Source organism: Oncorhynchus clarkii, chromosome 6 (assembly GCF_045791955.1).
Source record: "Oncorhynchus clarkii lewisi isolate Uvic-CL-2024 chromosome 6, UVic_Ocla_1.0, whole genome shotgun sequence".
Taxonomy (NCBI): domain Eukaryota; kingdom Metazoa; phylum Chordata; class Actinopteri; order Salmoniformes; family Salmonidae; genus Oncorhynchus; species Oncorhynchus clarkii.
This window is the reverse complement of record NC_092152.1, coordinates 59,434,473-59,446,481: the sequence shown is the minus strand read 5'-3', so window position 1 is coordinate 59,446,481 and position 12,009 is coordinate 59,434,473. Positions and strand designations below refer to the sequence as shown.

At 43.2% G+C, this 12,009-nt stretch overlaps 1 protein-coding gene across 1 annotated transcript in view; it reads left to right on the top strand.

Annotated features, from left to right (window-relative positions):
- Nucleotides 1-12,009, top strand: part of LOC139411360 (T-cell immunomodulatory protein-like) — a 110,604-nt gene that overhangs the window by 39,267 nt on the left and 59,328 nt on the right. The window contains exon 10 of the mRNA XM_071157633.1: nucleotides 8,041-8,213. Coding sequence (XP_071013734.1) covers nucleotides 8,041-8,213 — 173 coding nt within the window. The remainder of the gene's footprint in view (nucleotides 1-8,040; nucleotides 8,214-12,009) is intronic.

Here is a 12,009-nt window from a genome sequence, read left to right as displayed (position 1 = left end):
CATTATAGGCTTCATGCTCACCTCATTATTCAAATGTGCTTGGCTTCTCTGCCTGACCTTCAAATTATCTCAAGGTTTTGTGACCTTATGAGTCTACTAATGCAGGCCTTGCTGACTCCATCACTCGTATTACCTGGGTAATCGCCTCATGCATGATCTCCCTCTTCCACACACTGCACCTGCTGTAATATAATAATACCTATGCCATCAACATGCATTCGATGTGTTGCGTCTCCTATTTTACTTTGCAACGTTTACTTTGCCCACATCTGCTGTAAGGTGGCGTCTGTCTCTTGCTCCTCTTTGGGTGTTAGCCTAGATTGGGGATGTCTAGTTGTCCTGATGTCTATAAAAAACATAATGACACCCTTTTGAGTCATTGTTGTGATAGTCAATAACTTCCTGATATGTGCAATATTTGCTGATTTTAGTAAATGAATTCTACACATCCCAAACCATTGTTAATGGTGTATATGGGAAAAGTATCTGTTTGTGGGGACATTACAATCTTTTTGCTTGAGTGACACAAAAAGGGTAAATACATGGTTGGAGTGTTGCTCCTAATGACCAGGAAACAATAATAATAATAATAATAATAATAATAATAATAATAATAATAGCAGCAATATATTTTAAGTAAATGGAAATTCCCTGACAGAGTCAGTTAATTACTGAGAGGCTGGTTGTCTAGGATGACACTGATTGCCTCGCCTTTTCTGGTTCCCGCTTGATTAATCTCTGCGTTCTGCTCAGGCTGATTAACCCAATCAGGAGCGGTGAGGATCGGGAGACGCAAGGAGAATACCTTATGTGTGTCTTTAGAACATCCCGTCGGCTCAAACCGGACCTAGATCTCTCCCCTCCAAACATCTGCAGCAAAAATGTACAATTTCTCATCTCCACCGCCACATCTCTCCTCTCCTCTGCTCCTCTGTCAGTCACGGTACAGACGACAGCATGTGATGTGCCTTTTTAAATGGGCCTGATGCGAAGAAGTGGTCTGTACCTTGAAGACCAGAACATGTCTTTTTATATCCATGTTAGCTTGTGGGTACCTGTCTGAGTAAGAGAACATGAATCCCTCTCCAACTGAAAGATGGACACACAGTGTAAAACTAGGCACAAGCTCCTCTGTGTGTCTATGTACAAACCTGAGACACTGAAATGGAGGCTGACTGGAAGTGGAGGGCCTAGAGACTGACTCATGGGAATGGAGATGGAGCCATGATCCAGCAGGGGTAATGAAGGATGATTGTCTCCATCCATCAGAGGAGCACTCCACTCAGCCACTGCTATCCCTCCAACATGCAGCATAAATCTACTTTCTCTTCTAGGAGGGATCAGACCTACGGCAGAGTAGCAGAGAGAGCTCTCTGTAAAGACACTGGGACAATGGCCGCACTTCTCCTGTCAAATCCAGCACCTCCAACCCTCCCTGTTTCCCCCAGTCAGTCACGCCTCTACAGGCAGCTCTGGAGCAGTTCCAGCAGGCTTCAGCTCAGCAGACTTCCTTGCCACTGGGAGGCTCAGCCAGTCCTCCTGTTGGTATTCTGAACACATCCTCTCTCTTCCCCTCCTTCTCTCGCTCCCTCTCTTCCCCAACACTCACTCTCTCTCTCTCTCTCTCTCTCTCTCTCTCCCTCCTCCTCCTCTCAAAATGGCATTAGAAAGGAAATAGAAAGCAGGACTCATCAAACCGCTGGCCTGGAATATGATTTGTTGTATACATCTTTACCAATCTATTGGGATTGTTGTGCAGGAAAGTATGTTAGTCTGGTATGCTGGCTGCCAGCCTGGTAGGGATGGTTTGGGTTTGTTCAGCTCCTAGAGTCACCCACTGCCTCACAGAACTTCTGACTGGCTGGTACCCAGGCTGCCTGGCAGCTCCTTACGTTTATTTATAAACTTTGTCTGGATGTCTTCCATTGAAAAAGCGTCTGAAATCCCTTTAGTCAATGTACTCTTCTCTCTCTATTGCTTGTTCTCTCTCTCTCTCTCTGTATTTCTTTCTCCATCACGTCTCTCATAATTATATTAATCAATGGGGATAATTTGCATGTACAGTAGAAAGCGTTGAGGTTTAATGAACCAAGTTTATTTGTTATTTATTTCACCTTTATTTAACCAGGTAGGCTAGTTGAGAACAAGTTCACATTTACAACTGCGACCTGGCCAAGATAAAGCATAGCAGTGTGAACAGACAACACAGAGTTACACATGGAGTAAACAATAAAAAAGTCAATAACACAGTAGAAAAAAAAAACAAAAAGAGAGTATATACATTGTGTGCAAAAGGCATGAGGGGGTAGGCGAATAATTACAATTTTGCAGATTAACACTGGAGTGATAAATGATCAGATGGTCATGTACAGGTAGAGATACTGGTGTGCAAAAGAGCAGAAAAGTAAATAAATATAAACAGTATGGGGATGAGGTAGGTAAATTGGGTGGGCTATTTACCGATAGACTATGTACAGCTGCAGCGATCGGTTAGCTGCTCAGATAGCAGATGTTTGAAGTTGGTGAGGGAGATAAAAGTCTCCAACTTCAGCGATTTTTGCAATTCGTTCCAGTCACAGGCAGCAGAGAACTGGAACGAAAGGCGGCCAAATGAGGTGTTGGCTTTAGGGATGATCAGTGAGATACACCTGCTGGAGCGCGTGCTACGGGTGGGTGTTGCCATCGTGACCAGTGAACTGAGATAAGGCGGAGCTTTTCCTAGCATGGACTTGTAGATGACCTGGAGCCAGTGGGTCTGGCGACGAATATGTAACGAGGGCCAAGCCGACTAGAGCATACAGGTCGCAGTGGTGGGTGGTATAAGGTGCTTTAGTAACAAAACGGATGGCACTGTGATAAACTGCAACCGGTTTGCTGAGTAGAGTATTGGAAGCTATTTTGTAGATGACATCGACGAAGTCGAGCATAGGTAGTATAGTCAGTTTTACTAGGGTACGTTTGGCGGCGTGAGTGAAGGAGGCTTTGTTGCGGAATAGAAAGCCGACTCTAGATTTGATTTTAGATTGGAGATGTTTGATATGAGTCTGGAAGGAGAGTTTACAGTCTAGCCAGACACCTAGGTACTTATAGATGTCCACATATTCTAGGTCGGAACCATCCAGGGTGGTGATACTAGTCGGGCGTGCGGGTGCAGGCAGCCAATGGTTGAAAAGCATGCATTTGGTTTTACTAACTTTTAAGAGCAGTTGGAGGCCACGGAAGGAGTGTTGGCTTTGAAGCTCGTTTGGAGGTTAGATAGCACAGTGTCCAAGGAAGGGCCGGAAGTATACAGAATGGTGTCGTCTGCGTAGAGGCTGATCAGGGAATCGCCCACAGCAAGAGCAACATCATTGATATATACAGAGAAAAGAGTCGGCCCGAGAATTTAACCCTGTGGCACCCCCATAGAGACTGCCAGAGGACCGGACAACATGTCCTCCGATTTGACACACTGAACTCTGTCTGCAAAGTAGTTGGTGAACCAGGCAAGGCAGTCATTAGAAAAACCGAGGCTACTGAGTCTGCCGATAAGAATATGGTGATTGACAGAGTCAAGCCTTGGCCAGGTCGATGAAGACGGCTGCACAGTACTGTCTTTTATCGATGGCGGTTATGATATCGTTTAGTACCTTGAGCGTGGCTGAGGTGCAGTCAGCACAATGCTGATGATAGACTTCTGCTCCCCAATGTAGACCAGCTGTGAGTAGAGCTGATGTTTCAAGCAGCACACCTAGCCAAGATGCAGAGAAGTTCCTCTTTTTATTATCAGACTCAACTGTTGAGGATCCACTTACTAGTGACCCAGCCTAATCCATTTTGTGGAACACTTGAGTGATGCAAGGTTGTCTGTGCACTGCTGTGTCCAAGGTGAGCTTCATCCCAAGTTTCCATTAGCATAGTTGTTGCTTGTTTGGTTCTAAGTGGCAGTTAAGCTCTAAAATGTGTTGTGTTTTCAGAGTACTTTTGGGAGCACTTATAGAAATGAGAGACTGGGTGTGCATGCGTGGGCTCAGCAGTTTAATTTAGCGGTGTAGTGTTTGTTACCGTACAAAGTACTAATTAGCTTAAATACGCCATGGTTTCATTTCCCAGTTTCTATGTAACCTGGCAAAAACAAATCATTGGGACGTACAGTTGAAGTCGGAAATTTACATACACCTTAGCCAACTACATTTAAACTCAGTTTTTCACAATTCCTGACATTTAATCCTAGTAAAAATTCCCTGCCTTAAGTCACTTAGGATCACCACTTTATTTTACGAATGTGAAATTTCAGAATAATAGTAGAGATTTATTTCAGCTTTTATTTCTTTCATCACATTCCCAGTGGGTCAGAAGTTTACATATACTCAATTAGTATTTGGTAGAATTTACTTTAAAATGATTTAACTTGGGTCAAATGTTTCGGGTAGCCTTCCACAAGCTTCTGTTAAAGGAATTAGATTGCTCTATGTTTTAATACCCAATTAAAATTAAACACTCTGTCAATTCATAAGGATTTGTAAGACCCTTATTCTATAGTAATAGACAGAGCCCAGTCTTAAAGTCATACAGCAGAGTTTATTCACGTACTGAATACGATACAGTTTACCACAGGTTAAAAACTGAAAATGACGTCATTAGTTCCAACACCAACCCGTGCCATCTCCGTTTCCAGTACAAAGGCTGTATCTCAAGCCTTCCCACATCCGTCTCCCTCCCAATTTAATATAATTCACGAGTCAAGGTTTTCTTGTGTAGATAATAATAGTATTCTGATTAGTACATATACAGTAACATTATAGTATTCGGATTAGTACATATACAGTAACATAATAGTATTCTGATTAGTCAGTCCTGATTGAAATGTATACATAATTAGTCATCATTGATAAAAATTCCCTTAACAGCTTCCCACAATAAGTTGGGTGAATTTTGGCCCGTTCCTCCTGACAGAGCTGGTGTAACTGAGTCAGGTTTGTAGGCCTCCTTGCTCGCACACGCCTTTTCAGTTCGGCCCACACATTTTCTATAGGTTTGAGGTCAGGGCTTTGTGATGGCCACTCCAACGCCCTTGACTGTGTTGTCCTTAAGCTATTTTCCACAACTTTGGAAATATGCTTGCGATTATTGTCCATTTGGAAGACCCATTTGCAACCAAGCTTTCACTTCCTGACTGATGTCTTGAGTTGTTGCTTCAATATATCCATATAATTTCTATTTTGTGAAGTGCAACAGTCCCTCCTGCAGCGAAGCACCCCCACAACATGATGCTGCCACTTCCGTGCTTCACGATTGGGATGGTGTTCTTCGGCTTGCAAAGCCTCCCCCTTTTTCCTCCAAACATAACGATGGTCATTATGGTCAAAAAGTTCCATTTTTGTCTCATCAGACCAGAGGACATATCTCCAAAAAGTACGATCTTTGTCCCTATGTGCAGTTGCAAACTGTAGTCTGGCTTTTTTATGTCGGTTTTGGAGCAGTGGCTTCTTCCTTGCTGAGCGGCCGTTCAGGTTATGTCGATATAGGACTCGTTTTACTGTGGAAATAGATACTTTTGTACCCGTTTCCTCCAGCATCTTCACAAGGTCCTTTGCTGTTGTTCTGGGATTCATTTGCACTTTTCGCACCAAAGTATGTTCATCTCTAGGAGACAGAACGCGTCTCTTTCCTGAGTGGTATGACGGGCTGTGTGGTCCCATGGTGTTTATACTTACGTACAATTGTTTGTACGCAATGAACGTGGTACCTTCAGGCGTTTGGAAATTGCTCCCAAGGATTAACCAGACTTGTGGAGGTCTACAATTTGTCTGATTTATTTTGATTTTCCCATGATGTCAAGCAGAGGCACCGAGTTTGAAGGTAGGCCTTGAAATACATCCACAGGTGCACCTCCAATTGACTCAAATGATGTAAATTAGCAATCAGAAGCTTCTAAAGCCATGACATCATTTTCTGGAATTTTCCAAGCTGTTTAAAGGCACAGTCAACTTAGTGTATGTAAACTTTTGACCCACTGGTATTGTGATACAGTGAATTATAAGTGAAATAATCTGTCTGTAAGCAATTGTTGGAAAAATTACTAACCGACTTGCCAAAACTATAGTTTTGTTCACAAGAAATTTGTGGTCGTTGAAAAACAAGTTTTTTTTCCGACTTCAACTGTATTTCATAGCTGTTCCAGTTATAACTATTCCTGTATTTAGATAATCATAGCCAATCATTAAACCCTCGTTAAAACCAGTCAGTATTCATCACACATATGATGAATGATCATTAAACTTCGTAATGACCTGTCATTATTACCAGTTAATCTCACTCAAAGGAAGTCGTAATTTAAGCTCAGTAACCGCCTGTCGTTCTTCCAAACACCCATAACCTTTCACATATAACTTTAAATAATGTTAATTATCATTGTCGGCAGTCCCCGTGAAAGGTAGGAGGCCAATCGACCTCTGCAGCCAATGACGCATGGTTCTGAGCTCGGCTCAGTGGGACTTCAATCACCTGGGTGGGATTGTTTGAATGGCTTTCTGGCCAAGAGCCCTAAGATGGAGATGCTATTTCACCCCCAGTACCTTGCACAAATTGTACATAGCTCATAACACATACTCCCAATTGTTTCACCCACACTGTCCAGACAAAAACACTTACCTTTCCCACACACCCTCATCCCTAACACATTCCCTGCCGGTGCAGCCATACTGTACATATCACGCCGTCTTCCCCTGCCCTATCATGTAGCGGTACCACGTCAACAGGGTTATACATCAGAGCCTACGTGGTACTGATTCATCAAAGGAGCACCAGCCGTCCAGCACTGAGGTCTATCCCCTGTAAATACTCACACGAGACTATACACTTTCCTCATGAGAGACTTTCTTATGGCCTCAACTCTCCTCTCTTGCTGCTCGTTTTCTCTGTCTGTAAATACGTTGCCTGTGTTTATGTATTCAGAGAGGGAGAACAGCCATATTAGCAGACATTGCCGCTACCTTCATGGCGGTACCTCTGGCGGATATAATGTGCAGAGATGCACCTGTTTTTTCCTGTTTTTAACATCATGAATATTTAAACCCACAGCATTCCCGCCTCCCCAGTGCTTCCAATAATAGGTGGGCCTTGTGGAGACGAGAGGAAAACAGAGAGGCGTTCAGCTGCATGAAGAATAGCTCCTATCTCCGCTGCCCTCTCTTTTAAAGCTCTTTGTGTAGTTCTCGTATTCACATCCGTCTATTCAGTAACGGTTACTAATGATGGTATCTGAGGATGTCGCTCTGTGAGACTGGCCATTTTTATCATTGGATGCATCACTATTAGGGAATCTTACTTGGATTTGATTCACTATTCGTTATAGTGTTCAATGACTAATTAAATATGACACTTTAAAAAATATATATATATTTAGCAGGCGCTCTTATCCTTAGTGATGTACAGTAGTGAGTGCATACATTTTTGTGAATATAATGAATTTACCCACAGTAGTTAGTATGCATTTTTGTACATTCACATTCTATTATGATGAACATCAGTCACTGTCAGAGAGAGAGGTCCCCAGGGTTTATTGACTACTCAGTTGAGCTGTCAAGGGTGGAATATGTGCTGTTAGAGCTTTGCAGGGGAGGGCAGGGGACGAGTATCTCTATCAATATATAGTCTCTTTCACTACAATATTTATCATAGTACTGTATAATCAGGGGAGGTCAAGGATAGGCCACACAGTCATAGTGGGTTTCACAGGGTTATATCTCATTTCTGCAGCTCTTTTCAAATACAAAATATGGTCTGATGGGAAATGACTGCTTTATTGCTGTGAACAGGAAGGAAGAAATTCCCTCTGCCCTAGCACTTATTTCGAACTTTTGACTTGTAGGATTTTGAATGGCGGTAATTCAGCAACCCTTCTGAACCCGCTCTCACCGCGATGTCATTTCTGCTAAATACAACAGCAATTAATAATAGTCCATGTTGTTTTTCTTTTCGCTCCGAGTCTCATTTCGGTGTAGTATACTGTTTCATCAATGAGCTGAACCAGCGTCGTTGTTTTCTCTCCTGTTGCAGTGGGTGCCAGTCCTGACTGATTTCCAGAGGAAGGAGACTCTCTGGGGCTTTGTGCCCCCCCAGACCACCCCTCCTGCTGGGGAGCTCCACAACCCCATCACCCTGCACCTGGGAGACTACAACATGGATGGCTTCCCTGACGCCCTGGTCATCCTGCGCAATACCAGTGGGAGGTGAGTGGCACACTGACCCATAGGAAAAATGTAATGGGGATTAGGGGAGAGGTCTCATGCTGGGTCAGATTAGGCTCTGTTCGAGAAGAATTAATTGGTAATCGCCACGACTTTCAATTATCTATTTTGTGTTCACTGACCCGCAATGCTTTTTGGATTAGATTAGTTTGCATGAAGTGTGATTTGTACGTTGAAGGCCAATATTATGTGTCAATATCCATATAAAACATGTAATTCTAACCTTGAATGGCTTTCGATTTAAATAGATTAGATGGATGAGTTTTCAGTGATGAAGTGAAAGCCACAGGTCACACTTCAGCATGGGGACATGACCGATAAGAGACAATGTTAGCAGCAGTCTTTAAAACACTCCTGACCTTGGGATAAGGTGGCACGGTCAGAGAGGACAGACAGCAGGAAGAGGATGTGTGGATTATCAGCAGCCCGTAGATTGAGATAAGATATCAGTCAGGACAGGGCCAAAGCTAGGCCTATGTTCATGCTGATTGTTTTGTTCCATCTGTGCGACTTCATAATAGACAATGTTAAGACTCACATAGTTAAGAAGACGTGGAGCATTTCTGGGACATTTGTAACACGTTATGTACACACGCTTGTGAAGCTACATACACGCATACACGTACATGTGAGCCTCGATTTCTGGCGGAGGGTCAGTCGAATCTCTCCGGCAGCTTAACTCCTTCTCTTTGGGCCATCCTCATCCTGGGAGGTCCATTCTATCACACCAAGTCCTCGTCTTCAAGCCATGGAACTTAATCACATATTAAGCTCTGACCCAACCATCATACATGACCAATCCAGGGTGATAGTTTAAAACCAGATCGGGAACATGGACAGAAGATGGCTGTGGTGATTGATAATGATTCTCCTGTCAATAATTATAGACCATGTTTATGGTGTGTAGTGTAAACACCATCAAAACAGATGGTCCGGTTTCACCCTAAGACCCGGGCATGGCCCGTAATTGCGACATTGTGTAGATTTAGCCCACATTTTCATGCATCTTTTAGTTAGTTTGTAATTGTCTGCAGTTGAGTGTACTCTGTGCTCGAACAGACTCTGCTTACCAAATGTTTGGCCAGTTTAATGTGCCTCCCACTCTCACTCTTATTTTTTTTCTCTCTCTCTCTTCTATTCTTTCTCTCACATTCGCTTGTTATTTATAGCTGGGTTTTGGATGAAAATCCTGCCTGCCCACACACTTTCTATCTTTACAGAATGAATGTGTATTTTAATTTTAAGATGGGCAGTGAAAACCATTCACTGAGCCCAAAAAGCCTTGTGTTCCTGGGAAAACGAGCAATGTGTCGTGTTGGGCACTGGAAGTCTGGAAGTCAAAAACAAACAAGCGCCTATGTAACGAGAAATAGGGCAAAACGTTGCACCGTTCTCGTGTCTGCAGACTGGCTGTGATGAATGCTAATAGCTGCTCGGGGGGTCATTTGATGCGTCACAGCACACAGTGTTTAAGCACGGCAGTCTCCAGCCTATTTCCTGCCAAAGAGATTGACATTTGACCTTTTCAAATAGTATAATCATGTTTTAATTTAATGAGCAACACTCTATGCCAGAGCCATCAGCCTCAGGCTTTTATTGACTCGTCTGAGGAGGTGTCAATGGGATCGAGGAGGTCGAAAAATATGCGTTTCAGGCCCTTAGCAGTTGAAGATTCATTGTTGATTCATTAGTTTAGAGGTAAAAAAAATATACTGAACAAAAATAGAAACGCAGCATGCAACAATTTGAAAGATTTTACTGATTTACAGTTCATATAAGGAAATCAGTCAATTGAAATAAATAAATTACGCCCTAATCTATGGATTTCACATGACTGGGAATACAGATATGCATCTGTTGGTCACAGATACCTTAAAAAATAGTTAGGGGCGTGGATCAGAAAACCAGTCAGTATCTGGTGTGACCACCATTTGCCTCATGCAGCGCGACACATCTCCTTCACATAGAGTTGATCAGACTGTTGATTGTGGCCTGTGTAATGTTGTCCCACTGGTCTTCAATGGCTGTGCAAATTGCTGGATATTGGCAGGAACTGGAACACGCTGTCCAGACCATCCCAAACATGCTCAATTGGTGACATATCTGGTGAGTATGCAAGCCACGGATAGAACTGTTCAGCTTCCAGTAATTGTGTGCAGATTCTTGCGACATGGGTCGTGCATTATCATGCTGAAACATGAGGCGACGGCGTCGGATGAATGGCACATCAACGGGCTTTAGGATCTCGTCGCGGTATCTCTCTGAATTCAAATTGCCATCAATAAAATGCAATTGTGTTCTTTGTCTGTAGCTTATGCCTGCCCATTACATAACCCCACTGCCACTCTGTTCACTTGTTCACAACGTTGACATCAGCAAACCACTCGCCCACACGACGCCATACACATAGTGTCGGTTGTGAGGCCGGTTAGACGTACTGCCAAATTCTCTAAAACGACGTTGGAGGCAGCTTACGGTAGAGAGAAGAACATTCAATTCTCTGGCAACGGCTCTTGTGGGCATTCCTGCAGTCAGCAAGATCTTATATTTCAGCTTCATGAGACCAACACATTACATGTTGCGTTTTATATTTTTGTTCAGTATAACATGGTTTGTCATACTATAGGGACACAGGTTTTTTTTATTCAGTGTTTTTTTGTGTCAGGTTCAATGGGAGTTGAGAGATATGGCAGTTTGGGTACCTCCTCTTTGGGCTCGCAGTATGGAGTGGTGCCTCTCTGCATCATACAATATGCACTTGATTACTTCATCACACTTCTCCCAGATGGAGGTTTCTGCTCTGCTGGCTGCACACAGTCACTCACTCTCTCACCCTCTGTTTCCAAGCACACACACACACACACACCCATTGTCTTCTATTCCCCCCTGCTGTGACTGTCTCCAGCATTCTCTCAATCCCACTCACTCCAAACCTATCAAATTGATTATCATGGTGTTGGATCTTCGCTGATCTCATACACTGAGTGTACAAAACATGAGGAACACCTGCTCTTTTCATAACATAGACCACGTGTCAAACTCATTCCACCTAGGGCCGAGTATCTGTGGGTTTTCTTTCCACCCTTGATTGTCTCATTAAGGTCACTAATTAGTAAGGAACTCCCCTCACCTGGATGTTTAGGTCATAATTGAAAGGAAAAAACTCAAACCTGCAGACACTCGGACCGCCGTGGAATGAGTTTGACACCCCTGACATAGACTAACCAGGTGAAAACTAGAATCCCTTATTGATGTTACTTGTTAAATCCACTTCAATCAGTGTAGATGAAGGGGAGGAGACAGGTTAAAGAAGGATTTTTAAGTTTTGAGACATGGATTGTGCATGTGTGCTATTCCGAGGGTGAATGGGCAAGACAAAATATTTAAGTGCCTTTGAATGGGGCATGGCAGTAGTTGCCAGGCGCACCAGTTTGTGTCAAGAATTGCTGTTGGGTTCAAACACAACAGTTTCCTGTGTGTATCAATAATTCAATCTAGCCAGCTTAACACAGCTGTGGGAAGCATTGGAGTTAACATGGTCCATCCCTGTGGAACGCTTTCGACACCTTATAAGGTCCATGTCCCGATGAACTGAGGCTGTTCTGAGTGCAAAAGGGGGTGTAACTCAATATTAGGAAGGTGTTCTTAATGTTTTGTACACTCAGTGTATGTTGTGTATATCTCACACACCTCTTCAAAGCAAACGGCATGGATTCTATACCTCTCTGAGGATGGAGTAGTGCTCTAGTGTTTCAGTGGTTTACTTAGTGGGACTGTG